This window comes from Megascapheus bottae, chromosome 9 (assembly GCF_031878675.1).
Source record: "Megascapheus bottae isolate mThoBot1 chromosome 9, mThoBot2.hap1, whole genome shotgun sequence".
Classification (NCBI taxonomy): domain Eukaryota; kingdom Metazoa; phylum Chordata; class Mammalia; order Rodentia; family Geomyidae; genus Megascapheus; species Megascapheus bottae.
Window position 1 is genome coordinate 68,410,096 of NC_143517.1, and position 20,849 is coordinate 68,430,944.

At 54.2% G+C, this 20,849-nt stretch overlaps 1 protein-coding gene across 1 annotated transcript in view; it reads left to right on the forward strand.

Annotated features, from left to right (window-relative positions):
* Positions 1–266: 266 nt before the first annotated feature.
* Iqank1 (IQ motif and ankyrin repeat containing 1) overlaps positions 267–20,849 on the forward strand; it is a 28,138-nt gene continuing 7,555 nt past the window's right edge. The window contains exons 1-4 of the mRNA XM_090339534.1: positions 267–322; positions 8,842–8,939; positions 9,181–9,269; positions 12,781–12,861. Of these exons, the coding sequence (XP_090195660.1) occupies positions 9,185–9,269; positions 12,781–12,861 (166 nt within the window). The 5' untranslated portion in view covers positions 267–322; positions 8,842–8,939; positions 9,181–9,184. The remainder of the gene's footprint in view (positions 323–8,841; positions 8,940–9,180; positions 9,270–12,780; positions 12,862–20,849) is intronic.

Sequence of the window (20,849 nt, forward strand, 5' to 3'; positions counted from 1 at the left end):
GGACCACCGCGCCCGGCCCCGCCCGGGACCCCGGCCCGGCCCGCGGGGAGCCCCGGACCACCGCGCCCGGCCCCGCCCGGGACCCCGGCCCGGCCCGCGGGGAGCCCGGACCACCGGGCGCGCGCGCGCCCCGCCTGGGGAACCCGCGCCCGCGCCCCGGGGAAGCCGACGCAGGACGAGCCGACGCCCCAGCCCCTGCGCCTGACCCCTGACCCCTGGCCCCCGCCCCGGAAGTCGGGTCGCCTCGGAAGTTCCGGCTCGGTCGCTAGGAGACGGCGGCCTGACGAAAGGGGCGGCGACTGCCCTCAGCGGCCAGGGGCAGGTGAGGCAGGTGAGGGCTGGGCGTGGGGGCCTCGCCACGGGAGACCCCGAGCACGGGAGACCCCGCCACGGGAGACCCCCCCACGGGAGACCCCCACCACGGGAGACCCCCCCCCACGGGAGACCCCCCCCCACGGGAGATCCTCCACGGGAGATGTTCACCATGGGAGACCCCCCACGGGAGACCCCCACCACGGGAGACCCCCCCCCACGGGAGATCCCCCACGGGAGATGTTCACCATGGGAGACCCCCCACGGGAGACCCCCACCACGGGAGACCCCCCCACGGGAGATCCCCCACGGGAGATGTTCACCATGCGAGACCCCCCACGGGAGACCCCCCACGGGAGATGTTCACCATGGGAGACCCCCCCCACGGGGGACCCCCCACGGGAGATGTTCACCATGGGAGACCCCCCCACGGGAGATGTTCACCATGGGAGACCCCCCCACGGGAGACCCCCCCACGAGAGACCCCCACCACGGGAGACCCCCCCACGGGAGATCCCCCACGGGAGACCCCGCCACGGGAGACCCCCCCACGGGAGACCCCCCCACGGGAGACCCCGCCACGGGAGATGTTCACCATGGGAGACCCCCCACGGGAGACCCCCCACGGGAGATGTTCACCATGGGAGACCCCCCCACGGGGGACCCCCCACGGGAGATGTTCACCATGGGAGACCCCCCACGGGGGAACCCCCACGGGAGATGTTCACCATGGGAGACCCCCCACGGGAGATGTTCACCATGGGAGACCCCCCCACGGGGGACCCCCCACGGGAGATGTTCACCATGGGAGACCCCCCCACGGGGGACCCCCCACGGGAGATGTTCACCATGGGAGACCCCCCACGGGGGACCCCGCCACGGGAGACCCCACCACGGGACACCCCCCACGGCAGACCCCCCACGGGAGACCCCACCACGGGAGATGTTCACCATGGGAGACCCCCCACGGGAGACCCCCCATGGGAGACCCCCCCACGGGAGACCCCACTACGGGAGACCCCACCACGGGAGACCCCCACCACGGGAGATGTTCACCATGGGAGACCCCCCACGGGAGACCCCCACCACGGGAGACCCCCCACGGGAGATGTTCACCATGGGAGACCCCCCCACGGGAGACCCCCCCCACAGGAGATGTTCACCATGGGAGACCCCCCCCACGGGGGACCCCCCACATGAGACCCCCCACGGGAGACCCCCACCACGAGAGATCCCCCCACGGGAGACCCCACCACGGGAGATGTTTACCACGGGGGACCCCCACCACGGGAGACCCCCCCACGGGAGACCCCACCACGGGGGACCCTCACCACAGGAGATGTTCACCATGGGAAACCCCCCATGGGAGACACCCCCCACGGGAGAACCCACCACGGGAGATGTTCACCATGGGAGACCCCCCACGGGAGACCCCACCACAGGAGATGTTCACCACGGGGACTCCCACCACGGGAGACCCCCCACGGGAGACCCCCCACAGGAGACCCCGAGCACGGGAGACCCCACCACAGGAGATGTTCACCATGGGAGACCTCCCCCAAGGGAGACCCCCCCACGGGAGACCTCCCACGGGAGACTCTCACCACGGGGGACCCTCACCACGGGGGACCCTCACCACGGGGGACCCTCACCACGGGAGATGTTCACCATGGGAGACCCCGACCCCTGGAGACCCTCACACAAAGAGATTCTCACGCAGGGAGATCCTCACACAGAGGAGATCCTCACCCAGAGGAGACCCTCACCCAGAGGAGATCCTCACGCAGAGGAGATCCTCACCCAGAGGAGAACCTCACGCAGAGGAGATCCTCACACAGAGGAGACCCTCACGCAGAGTAGAACCTCACCCAGAGGAGATCCTCACACAGAGGAGACCCTCACGCAGAGTAGAACCTCACCCAGAGGAGAACCTCACGCAGAGGAGATCCTCACACAGAGGAGATCCTCACACAGAGGAGACCCTCACACAAAGAGATTCTCACGCAGGGAGATCCTCACACAGAGGAGATCCTCACGCAGAGGAGACCCTCACCCAGAGGAGATCCTCACGCAGAGGAGATCCTCACCCAGAGGAGAACCTCACGCAGAGGAGATCCTCACGCAGAGGAGACCCTCACACAGGGAGATCCTCACACAGAGAGATCCTCACACAGAGGAGAACCTCACACAGGGAGATCCTCACACAGAGGAGACCCTCACACAGAGAGATCCTCACACAGAGGAGATCCTCACACAGAGGAGACCCTCACATAGAGAGATCCTCACACAGAGGAGACCCTCACACAGAGGAGATCCTCACACAGAGGAGATCCTCACGCAGAGGAGATCCTCACACAGAGGAGATCCTCACTCAGAGGAGACCCTCACACAGGGAGATCCTCACACAGAGAGATCCTCACACAGAGGAGAACCTCACACAGGGAGATCCTCACACAGAGGAGACCCTCACACAGAGAGATCCTCACACAGAGGAGATCCTCACACAGAGGAGACCCTCACATAGAGAGATCCTCACACAGAGGAGACCCTCACACAGAGGAGATCCTCACACAGAGGAGATCCTCACGCAGAGGAGATCCTCACACAGAGGAGATCCTCACTCAGAGGAGATCCTCACGCAGAGGAGATCCTCACTCAGAGGAGATCCTCACGCAGAGAGATCCTCACGCAGAGGAGATCCTCACGCAGAGGAGATCCTCACGCAGAGGAGACCCTCACGCAGAGGAGACCCTCACCAGAGGAGACCCTCACGCAGAGGAGACCCTCACGCAGAGGAGACCCTCACTCAGAGGAGACCCTCACGCAGAGGAGACCCTCACGCAGAGGAGATCCTCACGCAGAGGAGACCCTCACTCAGAGGAGATCCTCACGCAGAGAGATCCTCACGCAGAGATCCTCACGCAGAGGAGACCCTCACTCAGAGGAGATCCTCACACAGAGGAGACCCTCACGCAGAGGAGACCCTCACCAGAGGAGACCCTCACGCAGAGGAGACCCTCACTCAGAGGAGATCCTCACGCAGAGGAGACCCTCACTCAGAGGAGACCCTCACGCAGAGGAGACCCTCACGCAGAGATCCTCACGCAGAGGAGACCCTCACACAGAGGAGACCCTCACGCAGAGGAGACCCTCACGCAGAGGAGACCCTCACCAGAGGAGACCCTCACGCAGAGGAGACCCTCACGCAGAGGAGACCCTCACTCAGAGGAGATCCTCACGCAGAGGAGACCCTCACTCAGAGGAGATCCTCACGCAGAGGAGACCCTCATGCAGAGGAGATCCTCACGCAGAAGAGACCCTCACGCAGAGGAGACCCTCACACAGAGGAGACCCTCACGCAGAGGAGACCCTCACGCAGAGGAGATCCTCACGCAGAGGAGACCTTCACGCAGAGGAGATCCTCACGCAGAGGAGATCCTCACGCAGAGAGATCCTCACACAGGGAGATCCTCACACATGGAGATCCTCACGCAGAGGAGACCCTCACTCAGAGGAGACCCTCACGCAGAGGAGACCCTCACGCAGAGGAGATCCTCACGCAGAGGAGATCCTCACGCAGAGGAGAACCTCACACAGGGAGACCCTCACACAGGGAGACCCTCACACAGAGGAGACCCTCACTCAGAGGAGATCCTCACGCAGAGGAGATCCTCACACAGAGGAGATCCTCACACAGAGGAGACCCTCACTCAGAGGAGATCCTCACGCAGAGAGATCCTCACACAGAGGAGACCCTCACACAGAGGAGACCCTCACACAGAGGAGACCCTCACACAGAGGAGACCCTCACACAGAGGAGACCCTCTCGCAGGGAGATCCTCACGCAGAGGAGATCCTCACACAGAGAGACCCTCACGCAGAGGAGACCCTCACGCAGAGGAGACCCTCACACAGGGAGATCCTCACACAGAGGAGACCCTCACACAGAGAGACCCTCACGCAGAGGAGATCCTCACACAGAGGAGACCTTCACGCAGAGGAGATCCTCACGCAGAGGAGATCCTCACGCAGAGAGATCCTCACACAGGGAGATCCTCACACAGGGAGATCCTCACACAGGGAGATCCTCACGCAGAGGAGACCCTCACTCAGAGGAGACCCTCACACAGAGGAGACCCTCACGCAGAGGAGATCCTCACGCAGAGAGATCCTCACACAGAGGAGAACCTCACACAGGGAGACCCTCACACAGAGGAGACCCTCACTCAGAGGAGATCCTCACGCAGAGGAGATCCTCACGCAGAGGAGACCCTCACGCAGAGGAGACCCTCACTCAGAGGAGATCCTCACGCAGAGAGATCCTCACACAGAGGAGACCCTCACACAGAGGAGACCCTCACACAGAGGAGATCCTCACACAGAGGAGACCCTCACACAGAGGAGACCCTCACACAGAGGAGACCCTCACACAGGGAGATCCTCACGCAGAGGAGATCCTCACGCAGAGAGACCCTCACGCAGAGGAGACCCTCACGCAGAGGAGACCCTCACACAGGGAGATCCTCACGCAGAGGAGACCCTCACACAGAGAGACCCTCACGCAGAGGAGATCCTCACGCAGAGGAGACCTTCACGCAGAGGAGATCCTCACGCAGAGGAGATCCTCACGCAGAGGAGACCTTCACGCAGAGGAGATCCTCACGCAGAGGAGATCCTCACGCAGAGAGATCCTCACGCAGGGAGATCCTCATACAGGGAGATCCTCACGCAGAGGAGACCCTCACTCAGAGGAGACCCTCACACAGAGGAGACCCTCACACAGAGGAGACCCTCACTCAGAGGAGACCCTCACTCAGAGGAGATCCTCACGCAGAGGAGATCCTCACGCAGAGGAGATCCTCACACAGAGGAGACCCTCACTCAGAGGAGATCCTCACGCAGAGAGATCCTCACACAGAGGAGACCCTCACACAGAGGAGATCCTCACACAGAGGAGATCCTCACACAGAGGAGACCCTCACACAGAGGAGACCCTCACGCTGGGAGATCCTCACGCAGAGGAGATCCTCACACAGAGAGACCCTCACGCAGAGGAGACCCTCACGCAGAGGAGACCCTCACACAGGGAGATCCTCACGCAGAGGAGACCCTCACACAGAGAGACCCTCACGCAGAGGAGATCCTCACGCAGAGGAGATCCTCACACAGGGAGATCCTCACATAGAGGAGACCCTCACACAGAGGAGATCCTCACGCAGAGGAGATCCTCACACAGAGGAGACCCTCACACAGAGGAGACCCTCACGCAGAGGAGATCCTCACGCAGAGGAGATCCTCACGCAGAGGAGATCTTCACGCAGAGGTGACCCTCACACAGAGGAGATCCTCACACAGAGGAGATCCTCACACAGAGGAGACCCTCACACAGAGAGACCCTCACACAGAGGAGATCCTCACACAGAGGAGATCCTCACACAGAGGAGACCCTCACACAGAGGAGATCCTCACGCAGAGGAGATCCTCACACAGGGAGATCCTCACACAGAGGAGACCCTCACGCAGAGGAGATCCTCACACAGAGGAGATCCTCACACAGAGGAGACCCTCACACAGAGAGATCCTCACGCAGAGGAGATCCTCACACAGAGGAGATCCTCACACAGAGGAGACCCTCACACAGAGAGACCCTCACACAGAGGAGATCCTCACGCAGAGGAGACCCTCACGCAGAGGAGATCCTCATGCAGAGGAGACCCTCACACAGGGAGATCCTCACACAGGGAGACCCTCACACAGAGGAGATCCTCACACAGAGGAGATCCTCACACAGGGAGATCCTCACACAGGGAGACCCTCACACAGAGGAGATCCTCACACAGAGGAGACCCTCACACAGAGAGACCCTCACACAGAGGAGATCCTCACACAGAGGAGATCCTCACACAGAGGAGACCCTCACACAGAGGAGATCCTCACGCAGAGGAGATCCTCACACAGGGAGATCCTCACACAGAGGAGACCCTCACGCAGAGGAGATCCTCACACAGAGGAGATCCTCACACAGAGGAGACCCTCACACAGAGAGATCCTCACGCAGAGGAGATCCTCACACAGAGGAGATCCTCACACAGAGGAGACCCTCACACAGAGAGACCCTCACACAGAGGAGATCCTCACGCAGAGGAGACCCTCACGCAGAGGAGATCCTCATGCAGAGGAGACCCTCACACAGGGAGATCCTCACACAGGGAGACCCTCACACAGAGGAGATCCTCACACAGAGGAGATCCTCACACAGGGAGATCCTCACACAGGGAGACCCTCACACAGAGGAGACCCTCACATAGAAGAGACCCTCACACAGAGAGACCCTCACACAGAGGAGATCCTCACACAGAGGAGATCCTCACACAGGGAGATCCTCACACAGGGAGATCCTCACACAGGGAGACCCTCACACAGAGGAGATCCTCACACAGAGGAGATCCTCACACAGGGAGATCCTCACACAGGGAGACCCTCACACAGAGGAGATCCTCACACAGAGGAGATCCTCACACAGAGGAGACCCTCACACAGGGAGATCCTCACACAGAGGAGATCCTCACGCAGAGGAGACCCTCACACAGAGGAGATCCTCACACAGAGGAGATCCTCACACACTTAATACCTCAACATACAGACATGCACATTGAAATCCTGACTCTCATACAGGGAGCCTTTCTCTTACCATCTTTCCTACAGAGTGAACCCCTCACACACAGAGAGAATGCCTTACACCAAGAGACCTCACACAGGCAGCCCTCACTCATGCAAAGAATATCACACAGTGAGAACCCCTCACCCTCAGCAAATTCTTCACATACACAGAGAACCTCTCGTTCAAGTACAGAACCTTTTACACACATGGAGAATCTCACACTCATACAGAGAACCCCTCACACACAGAGAGGATCTCTCATTCACACACAAATCTGGAACCTCTCATATACAGAGAGCCCCCACACATCGAGAGAATTCTTCACACCCACATACACACACACACACATAGAACCCCACATTCGCATAATCTCTCATACAGAGAACCCTTTAGTCACACAGAAACACACACAGACACACACACAACTCCTGAGTCACACACACACACAGAGAACCTCTCATTCACATACACACAGAGAATCTTTAACTTATACAGACTACCTGTCACATACAAAGAACCCCTCACACACAGAGAGAACCCCTCACACACAGAGAACCCCTCACACACAGAGAGAGAACCTCTATCACACAGAGAGAACCCCTCACACACAGAGAGAACCTCTTACACTGAGAGAACCCCTCAAACATAGATAGAACCCCTCACCCATAGATAGAACCCCTCACACACAGAGAGAACCCCTCACACACACACAGAGAACCTCTTACACTGAGAGAATCCCTCAAACATAGAGAGAACCCCTCACCCACAGAGAGAACCCCTCACACACAGAGAGAACCTCTCACACACAGAGAGAACCCCTCACACACAGAGAGAACCCCTGACACACAGAGAGAGAACCCCTCACACACAGAGAGAGAACCCCTCACACACAGAGAGAACCTCTTACACTGAGAGAATCCCTCAAACATAGAGAGAACCCCTCACCCACAGAGAGAACCCCTCACCCACAGAGAGAACCCCTCACACACAGAAACCCCTCATACAGAGAACCCCTCACACACAGAGAAAACCTCTCACACACAGAGAGAACCCCTTAAACACAGAGAGAACACTTTACACACATAGAGAACCGCTTAAACACGGAGAGAACCCCTCCCACACAGAGAGAACCCCTTACACACACACACACACACACACACACACACACACACACACACACACACAGATAATCTCACACATACAGGGAATGTCTTACACAGAGAGCACCTCTCAAGCCGACCGCTCACACTCCCTCCTGTCCCTCAGAGACGGGGCCACACTGATACTGAATGCATGCAGAAAAATGGAGGGTCAGGAGGCTCAAAGTTTGGCCTAGTGGTAGAGTACCTGCCTAGCATGCATGAAGCCCTGGGTTCGATTCCTCCGTACCACATACATAGAAAAAGCCAGAAGTGGTGCTGTGGCTCAAGTGATAGAGCGGTAGCCTTGAGAAAACCCAAGGACAGTGCTCAGGCCCTGAGTTCAAGCCCATGGCTGGCTGGGGGGGGTGAGGGGGGGAAGAACACTGGAAGGCCCCAAGGGTGTCTCACACACTAGTGACCATGCAGGTATGCCAAGCGTCCCTCAGCCAGGACCTTGCACATTCCAGCCCACGGACACCCCAGCTGCACACATATCAGCACAGTTTGCACATGGAAGCCTCCCGTGTTCCCAGGTGCTGAGTCTGTGCAAGTTCCACTCGACCCTCACCTAGGTCCTGCTCTGTCCAGGCACCTGCCCTGTCCCCCAGGTCTCACCCCACCTTCCCGAGCCCTTCCTCCCAAACAGTCCTCAGTCCCCTCCTCCCACCTCCAGGTGACCCTCCAGGTTCTTTACACCCAGACACCCCACTGCTGTCTCTGCCACAGGGAAGATCTGACCCAGCCTGGAACAGGAAGGAATTTTGGGGCGATTCTCAGCGGGGAGAAGGCTGCTGATTCAGGACCTGACCGCAGCATCTACCAAGGTCAGGGCCAGAGAGGGGCTGTGCTGGGGAGGGCATGGCTCCAGAGCAGACCTGGTCCTCGGACAGGGACAGCGGGCGCTTGCTGAAACCTTGTCCTGCTGCTGGGCGCATGTGGGCAGAGGGGAAAATGAGTGCTGGGAGTAGGTGTGCCCAGCAATTGCTCACCCAGGGGCACAGTAGTGAGCCCTGAGGGTGCCCTGCCCTGCCCTCTGCCCTTCTGAGCATTTCCTCCCTCTCCCAGGAGGATGAGCAGTAAGAAGGGGGGGCCAAAAGCTACCTCGAAGAAGGGGCAGACAGCTTCTGCTGGGCCCAAGCCACGCACGGCTGCAGGTGAGTGCCCCCCTGCGCCAGCACTGACCTGTGAGGCCCGGGCAGCACCCGCCAGGCCTCTCAGAGCACTTCCCAGAGAGCTCTTTCAAGGGACTCCCCACTGGTCATGAGAAGCTGATGGATCACAGCTCTGATGTGCGCTGGCCCTGCCCTAGGCCCTGAGTCCTGTGCCCCTGGCCTGAGGTGGCTGCACAGCTTTAGAGCCCTGAAGGTATAAAGAGGGGAGGAGCAGATGGCCAAAAAGAGGGTCTGAAAGAGCGGGGCTTGGGTCCAAGTTGGGCAGGAGGCTAAGTGTGCAGTCCTTCCTGACCCTAAGCCTCAGGCCCCTACTGCAGCGCAATTCCAAGTTGAAATGGGGAGTCAGGAAGGCACCTCCCCAGTCCTCCCCAAGCCTCCCCTCTCTCAACAGCTATCTCCTCCCTGAATTGTTTTTCTATTCTTCGTTGATGTGGGCCTTAAACTCAGGGCCTGGACACTGTCTCTGAGTCTCTTTGTGCTCAAGGCTAGCGCTTTACCAATTGAGCCACAGCACCACTTCCATTTTTTGTTTGTTGTTGTTATTGTTTGTTCCCATTCCTGGGGTTTGAACTCAGGGCCTGAACACTGTCCTTGGGCTTTCTCAAGGCTAGAATTCTACCCCTTGAGCCACAGCACCACTTCCGGCTTTCTATGTATGTGGCACAGAGGAATCGAACCCTGGTCTTTGTGGATGCTAGGCAAGCACTCTACCACTAGGCCAAACTCCTGGCCCCTGGTTTTTGTTCTTGGTTTTTAATAGTTAAATGGTGACAAGAGTCTTATGGGACCTTTTCTGCCTGGGCTAGCTTCAAACCATGACCCTCAGATCTGAGCCTTCTGAGTAGCTAAGATTATAGGCCTGAGCCGCATTCCTTCAGTCACAGCTGCACACACTTTCCAGGATGTATCCCTCCAGTGCTTTGTGCCAGCCTGCATGGAGCCTCTGTGCACCGATGGGGCATTTGTCTAGACCTGACCCCTGTAGCTTGGAGTGGGCCTGGCCTAAGGACCCTAGAGCTGCATCCCTGGAGCTGGTAGGGTGGAGCCGACTGCATACCAAGCTGAGGTTAGATCCTAATTGCCCAAAATAGCCCCAGCCGCGTCTGAGGCCAGCCTTCCGCCTGGAATGAGGATAATGGCACAGGGCACAGCGTGCTGCCTCGGGACCTCACGCTCTCAGTGCCGCACTGCAGTAAACAGCAGCAGAAGCCAGTCAGGAGGTGGACAGGGTCCTTTCTCCCTTGGTCTGCACCAGGCCCTCACCCCTATGCATTCACCTGTGTACTGCCCTGGACAGCTCCAGTGGCTGCGTGCCTGGGTCTCTGACCCAGAATGCCTGGGTCCTCTGCCAGGACTTCCCTGTCCTCAAGCAAGCACCTTCCCTCAATGGACTCTGCCCTCTATGCATCTTCCTGATCTTGGTCTTGGCAGTGTTCTGGGTGGCAAGTGCCAGCCTCCCTTGGCAGAGGTAAACAAAGGCTCCAAAGCTCCTGAGACCATGCTGACCTCACAGCCCATGACTACAGGCTGCTCCATTGCCCCTCCCGAGCCTTCCCCAGGTCTTACCTGGCCTTGGGTCTGCAGGGCCTCGAAGCCCTCACTCTGGAGCTGCTCCAGCTCCACGGCCAGCTGCAGCCCCTCCATGTGCACCCAGGTCTGCTGCTCCTGCAGCTGCTGCAGCCACAGCTGCTCCTCCTGCAGCTGCTGCAGCCACGGCTGCTGCTCCTGCCACAGCTGCTGCAGCCACGGCTGCTGCTCCTGCCACAGCTGCATCTGCAGCTGGACCTGTCGCCGTCGATCTTCCAGAAGCAGCTGTTCTTGGGCCAGGCACAGTTGGACCTCATGGAGCCTCAACAGCTCGGGGCCCAGGGCAGGCATGGGCGCCACAGCTCCACAGCCTTCCATGTGTTCAGGCACGGCCAGCACCAGCTCAGATCCTGCAGCAGCCGCCTGCACTGGCCTCCAGGCTGCCTGTAGCTTCTCTGGCCTGGCCACCCTGGGGTGTCCCAGGGGATCTGGCTGGGTGCTGGTCACGTGCTCTGCAGTGGCCACCCCTGTCTGGCCCAGAGGGCCCCCTGAGGCGGGGAGTGGGGGTTGGGCCTCAGCGCCCTGTGGCCCAGCTGCCCTCTGGGCTCTGCCTGCCCTTCTGCCCCGGGGTTTGCGAGCGCGACCTCGTTTTCCAGACATGGCCCTGGATCCGGCACCTCTGTGACCCGATGTGTCTGATCCCGGGGCCTGGCTCATCCACTGGTCGCCTCAGGCAGCTCGAGGCACCCGACAGGCTGTGTGGCTACCTGCTCACCAGCCCCCGTGGCCTTCAGCAGCGGCTGCCTTACTTGCCTGCCCGGCCCCCCCGGCCAGCATCTGTGGTGCAAGGCTCCAGGCCTGGCTCTGCCTCTGGCCTCACGGGCCCCACTCAGTGGGGCCGGGCCACGCCAGGGAGTTTATAGGGACTGGGCGGCTCAGTGGCTCACCAGGCCCCAAAGTCTGACTAACGTGCTGACACAGGGCGCCGGACTTTACGGGCCATGGGCCTCACTGGCCAGACTGGGAGGGAGACGGAGAAACCAGAGGCGGCTCTCGGCATCTACACAGCAGCAGCGGCATGCCTGGTCCTGCCCGGGTGGCACAGAGCTTCTGCCCCACCCTCACCCCCAGCCCTGCTCCTGTGAAACTCAGACTTGGGGGGGGGCACAGAGCTGGAGCTTCACCCTGCCCTCCCTGGCCAGGACAGCCAGTGCCCACCGGACTCAGCCTCAGGCCAAACCCATGAAGCACCCTGAGGGGAGCCCTGCACAACGGGGCGCTCCACACCCTGCTGCCAGCCTCAGTCCTCCCAGTGGCCTGGGAAGGCACCCGGGCCCACACTGGGTGAGGCAGAAAGGAAATGAATGCAGCCCTTGCGGTGGCCTCATTTGGAGACCAGCTCCTCTGCCCACTGAATCAAGGCCCAAGAAGCCCTGGCCTGCCTTCAGGTCCCAGGGTGGGGGTCCAGGGCCAGCTCCCGCACTCCCAGGCTTCCTGGAGGGAAGGGGAGGCTCCCGGGGGCTCCTCTGCAGGGATGTGCCAGGGCTGACTCACTTCCACACCCAGGGCCCCAGCCCGGCCTTACTGGCTGGACTGGTTTGCCCGGCCTGGCCCTCCATGGCAGGCACACACCCCTCTACTCAGTCCTGGCCCAGAAGTCTCAGCCACAGAGAGAGAGCACCTACCCAGGAGCACTGACAGGCCAGAGAAGCAGCACTGTGCAGAGTGGGGTGGCAGTGGGGGTGGACTAGGAGGTGCTGGCCGGCGCACTCATCCCAGCAGGACCCGCACCACCTCATCCCAGGGGCCTCCTTGGCATCCAGTGCAGCTGCCCATGCAGCCTCTGGAGGGGTCTGCATGCCTGCCAGCAGGAGCGCCTTGATGGCTGAGGCCAGGGCCCTGCTAGTGGGCTATAAGCTAGGGTCTCAGAAAAACCCTGATTAACAGGCTGTCACTTTTCCCCCAGGGAGGCCAGGAGAGAACAACCAGCCCCAGAAGAAGGCTGGCCAGCAGGCCAGGGAGCCCCAGAACCCCAAGCCGCCTGCAGGTGAGAACCCTGGAACCTGGTTTCTGCTGGGGAGGGGCAGATGCAAGGAAGGAACCGTCCTGGACCCAGACAATACAGGGTACGGAAGCCTGTGCACAAGGCAGGACATGTGCACAAACACTGGGCCCATGTCTGCACCCCAGAGCACCAAGCCCCCGCACATCGCCCTCTGGTGGCCTGAAGGAGGCCTGGCCTCGGGGCAGGGCTCGGGGCCTCCCCCTCCTCCCCACAATCGGCCTGCCAGCTGGTGCTCTGTGCCTCAATGCCCTCAGTCTTGCCAGGTTCCCAGCACCCATCTGGATGACTTCCCAGGGACTTCTCCCCCACAGCAGTGCCTTTTCCCCCAACTGCCCCCCCCCCGAGTTCTCCCCAGCACCCCCCATCCTCCCTACCATTCTGTGTCCTGCCTGTCCCCCAAGGCTCTGCCTTCCCCCTGCCCCCTCCCCCTCCCAGCACTCTGGGGCTGTCTGTGGTGCTTCCTGGAGTCTTGGCGGGTGTCAGGGTGTAGGCGCAGCCAGGGGAGGAGCTGTTGCCCTGGGCAGCCACAGTCACCGCAGTCAATATTCACCTCTCAGGACCAGGACCGATGAGGAGGCTGCGCCTTGTATGGCTCTGCAGATCCTGGCTTTTGTGCAGCTCATTCAGGGTTCTGGACAGGGAGGGGTGAAACTGAGGCAGAGAGGTTGTGGACCCTGCCTTCCTTCTGGTGTGAGCCTGTGTGGAGCAGCGGGAGGCACGTGCAGGATGGCGTCCCCGGGTTTGGGAAGGGCTCCTAAAGGCAGAGGCCAGCCTCTCCACACACCCTCCAACACCCGCAGCTCTGTGAAGGCCACGGAGCGGCTGGGGATGCTGGGGTTTGGCAGGTGGAAGTGAGTTGCTTTTGTCTCTCCCCGGGACAGAGGCTAGAAGAAAGCATGCTGCCCCAGGAGCCACCTACTGAGTGCTGTCTGCTGCCACCACCTGTCCTGGCAGAGGCCTCTGCCAGCAGGGCAGCGCTTCCACTTTCAGTTTCCTGTAGCTCCATGTCTGCATTGTTGATTGGTCCTGCGTCTGGCTGTCCTTGGGCTTTCTCAAGGCTAGAGCTCTGCCACTTGAGCCACAGCACCAATTCCAGATTTTTCTATGTATGTGGTACTGAGGAATTGAAGTCACACTCCAGGCCCCTGTTGATTTTTTTTCCCCAGTCCTGGGCTTGAGCTCTGGGCCTGAGCACTGTCCTTGGACTTTCTCAAGGCTGGAGCTCTACCACTTGAGCCTCAGCACCACTTCTGGCTTTTTTCTATGTATGTGGAACCAAGGACTGAAACCTGAGCCTTGGTGCATCTAGGCAAGCGCTCTACCACCAGGCCAAACTGCTGCCACTCCCACCCATCTTTTTTTTTTCTTTTATTAAATAATTTATTAACATGGATTTTTACATCATATTTCAAGTGATGTGTTTAACAAACAAGTATTCAAGAAGGGAATCTATATACAATCACTGGCACTTAGATTTTAGAACATAATTAAAATTAGGCTGAGGGTTTGTATGTCATAGATACATATTAATCTATGTAATAAAACATATCTATAGAGTCATAGATTTTTTATGTCTATGTAGTTATGTTTATATTTCCAGTACCATATCCATAGCATTGGGTACGTGAATATTGAGTCCTCGCTCTTGTACTTTTTGGATTTAATAGCCACATATTAAGGATACCGTGTGCCTTTTTTTCCTTAGGTCTTGACTTGTCTCACTCAACATGATTCACTCTAGATTCATCCACTTCCCTGCAAATGCCATTATTTTATCTTGTCTTTTGGCTATGTAGAATTCCATTGTGTATATATACCACATTTTCTGTATCCATTCAGCTGCAGTAGGGCATCTGGGTTGTTTCCATCGCCTGGCTACTGTGAATAGTGCAGAGATGAACATAGCTGAGCAGGTGTCCTTATCATATCCTGGGTCATGCTGTTCAGGATAGATGCCCAGAAGTCATATGGCGGGATCGTAGGGAAGGTCAATTTTCAGTTCTTTAAGAAACCTCCACACTGCTTTCCAGAGTGGCTGAACTAGTTTACAATCCCACCAGCAGTATAGTAGGTTCCTTTTTCTCCACAACCCCGCCAGCAACTGTCATTGTCTGAGTTCAAAATCTTGGCCATTCTTGTTGGGGTAAGGTGGTATCTTAGGGTTGTTTTTAGTTGCATTTCCTTTATGACCATGGATGATGTGCATTTTCTCATGTGCTTTTCTGCCAATTTAACTTCTTCTTTTGCTAAGTTTCTCTTTAGTTCCCTTGCCCATTTACTGATTGGTTTGTTGGGTTTGTGGGGGATTAGTTTCTTGAGTTCCCTGTAGATACTGGATATTAAGCATTTGTCTGATGTATTATTGGTAAATATCTTTTCCCAGTTGGTTGGCTGTCTTTCTACTTTAGTAGCTATGCTTTTATCTGTGCAGAAACTTATTATTTTTAGGTAGTCCCATTTATCGAGGCTCTCTCCAATCTGTTGTGACCCTGGGATTCTGTTCAGGAAGTTTTTGCCTGTGCCTGAGTTCCAGTGTCTCTCCAACTCTATCATGTAGCAGTTTCATGGTTTCGGGTCTGATGTTGAGGTCTTTGATCCACTTTGAGTTAATGCTTGTGCATGGCGAAAGGCTAGGGTCAATCTTTAGTTTTCTGCATGTGGCTGCCCAGTTTTGCCAGCACCAATAATTGAATGGACTGTGTTTGTTCCACTGTATATCTTTTGCTCCTTTGTCAAATACAAGTTGACTATAGGTATGTGGTGTTATTTCTGGATCTTCTATTCTGTTCCATTGATCTCTGGTCTATTTTTGTGCCAATACCATGCTGTTTTTGTTATTATGGCTCTATAGTAGAGTTTGAAGTATGGTATTGTAATACCACCTGCATTGCATTATTTGTGCCTAGAATTGTTTTGGTTATTTTAGGTCTTTTATTGTTTCATATGAACCTCTAGATTATACCTTCAATTTCAGTGAAGAAAGTCTTTGGATTTTAATGGGGATTGCATTGAATTTGTATATCAATTTTGGCAGTATTTTCACTATATTGATTCTCCTTACCCATGAGCATGGGATGTCTTTCCATTTCCTGGTATCATCTTTAATTTCTTTCGTTAGGCTTTTAGAGTTTTCATTAAATAATTCCTTTACTTCTTTGGTTAATTCTTAAGTATTTTATTCTTTTGGGGCCTATTGCGAATGAGATCATTTTCCTGATTTCGCCTTCTGTTTGTGTATTGTTGGTTGTTGCAGATTAATTTTGTATCCTGCCACTTTGCTAAAGTGGTTTATTAATTCTAGGAGTTTGGGAGTGGAACTTATTGAGTCACTCAGGTAAAGCATCATGTTACCTGCAAATAGGAATAGTTTGATTTCTTCTTTCCCTATGTGGATCCCTTTGATGTCCATCCTTCTATTGGCTTATTGCTCTGGCTAAGGGTTCCAGCACTATATTGAAGAGAAGTAGAGAGGGTGGGCATCCCTGTCTAGTTCCTGATTTTAAGGTGAATGGTTCCAGTCTTTCTCCATTTAGTATAATACTGGCTGTAGGTTTGTCATATATGGCTTTAATTATTTTTTCCATATATTTTATTGTAATTAATAGAAGGGTTACATTATATTCACCAGATAGAAGGTGCATTACTTCACAAACATTGATACCCTTTCTCATGTCTTGGTCCCCATTTTCCTCCCCCCACCCCTGCCCCTCATCTTGTTTTCCCCCCTTCCTGGCTTTAATTATTTTAAGGAATGTATCTCTTATTCCTATTTTTTCTAATGCTTTCAACATGAATGGATGTTGTCTTTTGTCAAATGCCTTCTTTGCATCCAGAGAAATTATCATATGATTCTTATTCTTAGCTCTATTGATATGATGTATTACATTAATTGATTTGCAAATGTTAAACCAGCCTTGCATCTGTGAGATGAAGCCTACTTGATTGTAGTGTATAATTTTTAAAAATTTGTTTCTGGATTCTGTTGGCTAGTATTTTATTGAGGAGTTTTGCATCTGTGTTCATTAGAGGGATAGGTCTGTAGTTCTCTTTTTTGTTGTTGGGTCTTCCCCTGGTTTGGGGATGAGTGTAATATTAGCTTTATATAATGAATTTGGTATGGCTCCTTCTGCTTCTATTTCTTGGAAGCATTTCAAGAGTATAGGTATTACTTCATCTTTAAAAGCGTTGAAGAATTCATAGTGAAACCATCTGGACCTGGGCTCTTTTTGGATGGCAGTTCCCTGATTGTCTCTGCTATTTCATTGAATGAAACTGGTTTGTTCAATTTGCTTATCTTTGCTTGGTTCAGTGTGGGTAGCCTATATTTATTTAAGAAATCACCCATTTCTACTAGATTTTCCTGTTTCTTTGCATATAGGCCCTGGTAGTACTTATTCATAATGGACTGAATTTTTTGAATATCAATCATGATTGTTCCTGTAGGGTCTCTAATCTTGTTTGAGTCTCCCCTCTCCCTTTCTTTTTTCTTTTCTTTTTTTTTGCCAGTCCTGGGCTTGAGCTCAGGGCCTCAGCACTGTCCTTGGACTTTCTCAAGGCTAGAGCTTTACCACTTGAGCCTCAGCACCACTTCCAGCTTTTTTCTAGGTGGTACCGAGGAATTGAACCCAGGTCTTCGTGCATGCTAGGCAAGCACTCTACCTCTAGGCCAAACTCCCGGCCCTCCCCTCTCCTTTTCTTCAATTAATCTTGCCAGGGGTCTGTCAATTGTGCTGACTCTTTCAAAGAACCAATTTTTTGCTTTATTAATTTTATGTATAGTATAGCTTATTTCAATTTCTATTTCTGATTTTATTTTGATTATGTCTGTCCTTCTAGTTGTTTTAGAATTAACTTTTTCCTGCTCCTCTAGGTGCTTCAGTTTCTTCTTTAGGTTATTTATATGATCTCCTTCTGCCTTTTTAATATGGGCTCCTAGTGCGATAAATTTGCCCTTTAGAACTGCCTTTGCTGTGGTTCCTTTGTGATGTATCGTGATTGTCATTACATTCAAGAAAGTTTTGAATTGTTTCTTTTTGAAGAAACAATTTTTTGTTTGATCACCCTCATTATTTCTCTTCTTTTGTCCTTTGTCCTCGAACTCTGTGCCTCATGTTCTTTTTTTTTTTTTTTTTTTTTTTTGCCAGTCCTGGGCTTGAGCTCAGGGCCTGAGCCCTGTCCTTGGACTTTCTCAAGGCTAGAGCTCTACCACTTGAGCCTCAGCACCACTTCTGGCTTTTTTCTATGTATGTGGTACTGAGGAATCGAACCCGGGTCTTCATGCATGCTAAGCAAGCACTTTAACCATTAGGCCAAACTCCCAGCCGTGCCTCATGTTCTTACTTAGCTTTTTCATTCAGGATGATGCTCTCCTGTTGAATCACACCTCCACTTGTGGCTTTTTGGTGGTTAACTGGAGATCTGTGTGTCATGGGGCTGGGAATGTAGGTTAGTGGTAGAGCACGCATGAAGTCCTGGGTTTGATTCCTCAGTACCACATATGGAGGAAAAGCCAGATGTGGCTCTTTCTATAGTGGTGAGCACTAGCCTTGAGCAAAAGAAGTTCAGGGACAGCACCCAGGTGCTAAAGACAAGCTCCAGGTCTGGTAGAAAAAAAAAAGTCATAATCTTTCCTGCCTGGTCTTGTTTCAAGCCTTGATCCTAAGATCTCAGCCTCCTGACATACAGGAGGCAACTAGGCATATAGGAACAAGCCACTGGCTCCTGGCATGATTTTTCTGCTCTATTTTTGCTCTGCATGTCATTAACCTCTCCCATTCATTTCTTTCCTTCTGATAACTTTGGGCTTAATTTTTTGCTTAGTTCCTCAAGCTGTACATTTCTTTTTGGACAGTGTTACTCCTTCCCTTACACTCTCCCATCCCCACCCACAGTTGTGAAAAAAAAAAAACAAAAACAAAAAAACCCCAACAACTTCTTGTTACCATTTCCTAGAGTTCATTTTGATAAGCATTATTTTATATGATCAGATGCATATAGTTTGTTTTGTGTTTGTTTTTGTTTTGCCAGCCCTGGGGCTTAAACTCAGTGTCTGGGCACTGTCCTTTAGCTTCCTCAAGGCTAGCACTCTATCACTTGAGCCACAGCACCAGTTTTCACTTTTCAAACCAGGGCTTTGTGTATGTTCTGCAAGCACTCTACCACTAAGCCACACTCCTGGCCCCTGTTTGTTTTTTTTTTTTTTTTTAAAGAATTTATTAATGTTGATTTTTACATCATATTTTAAATGACTTGCCACAGACATGAGAGCCTCAATACAATTATTAGCAGATTTCTCATCAGAACCACCAAGAGCAAAAGGCAATGAGGTAATATTTGTGTTCTAGGCCAGCCTGTCGTACAGAACTAGACTTTGTCTTAAAAACACAGGGGCCTTGTTTGTTAAACTTGTGGTAGGCTAGAGCTCTACCACTTGAGCCACAGCACCACTTCTAGCTTTTTTCTATGTATGTGGGACCAAGGAATCAAACCCAGGTCTTCGTGCATGCTAGGCAAGCACTCTACCACTAGACCAAACTCCCAGCCCCTCTTGCTGCTTTTAGGGATCTCAGTATTTCAGACATTTGCTTGTAATCTGTTCTAGTGTGTGCTCCTCTCATGTTTTTCTCGGTGTTAGCTGTTTATATTCATTACCTCCATAACATTTGGGAAATTTTCAGCCACTATTACTTCAATCATCTCTCTGCTCCTCTCCCTCTTTCCTCTCACCCTTCTTCCCTCCCCCCCCACCCCTGGTCTTCCCTTCCCCTCTTCCGAGGCCCCGTAGTGTCTGGCTGGGATGGTACCCACAGGCTGACCAGGTGTGGGCAGTGTGCAAAAACTGACTGATGTGTCAGTCATTTTTTTTTCAGCCCTTTTTTTTTTTCTCCGTTCCTCAGTCTTGGTCATTTCCATTGTCCAGTCTTTAATCTTACATTCATCTCAGGAACTGTAATTCTTAGTTGCAGAGGTTTCACTTTAGGTCTTAGCTCCCTGTTTTGATCTTCTGGGTGTTTGTTTTGTTTTTGCCAGTCCTGGGGCTGGCACTCTAGGTCTGGGTGGTGTCCCTGAGCCTCTTTGTGCTCAGTGCTAGTGCTCTACCACTCGATCCACAGCTCACTTCCAGCTTTTCCTGAGTAGTTCACTGGAGATAAGAGTCTCCGGGACTTTCCTTCTCGGGATGGAGTTGAGCTGCAGTGCTCAACCCTTGGCCTCCCGAGTAGGTAGGGTTCCAGGTGTGAGCCACTAGTGCCCAACAACCTGTCTGTTTTGATCATTCACTATTTTTTTTTACTTTTCCCACATCCTCCTTTGACCGTATGATACATCACCACAAACCAAGTCCCTGAGAACAGGACAGGTTGATGAGATCATGGTGTCAGTGGCTGGGGCACTGAGGGCAGGACCGGGGTGTGGTCTGCTGGGTTCTGCTCCACATTAGTGGGAGTGTCTCATCTGGAGGCCTTGGGTGCAAAGAATCCACGTCCATGGCAGAATGAACTCTGATTCATTTTTTTGTAGTTGCACCCTGGGGCCCAGGGATTCTGCGAGGGCCCAGCCATTCTTTGGCCTTCGGTCTATGCACCGTTCTGTCCCCAAGCAAGCGTCATCATGGCTGCTGTTTCTGTGAGGCAGGAAAGCCGTGAGCTGACAGGCAGTCTCTCTCATGGCGTGGTGTGGCACAATGAGTTCTGGTATTCCGTCACCTCTGCCATGCTCTTGGTTGGAAGCAAGTGGCAGGTCCCACCCCATTGCAGGAGGGGGACTGGGCATCTCCATGGGATTCTTTTTCTAATATTTTAGTAGTTACCCTAGAGCTCAGAAATTCTTTTTTTCCTTCCTTCCATCCTTCCTTTTCTTTCTTTCTCAGTCAAGGGGCTTAAACTCAGGGCCTGAGTGCTGTCCCTGAGCTTTTTCACTCAAGACTAGCGCTCTACCATTTGGAACCACAGCTCTACTTCCACCTCTCTGGT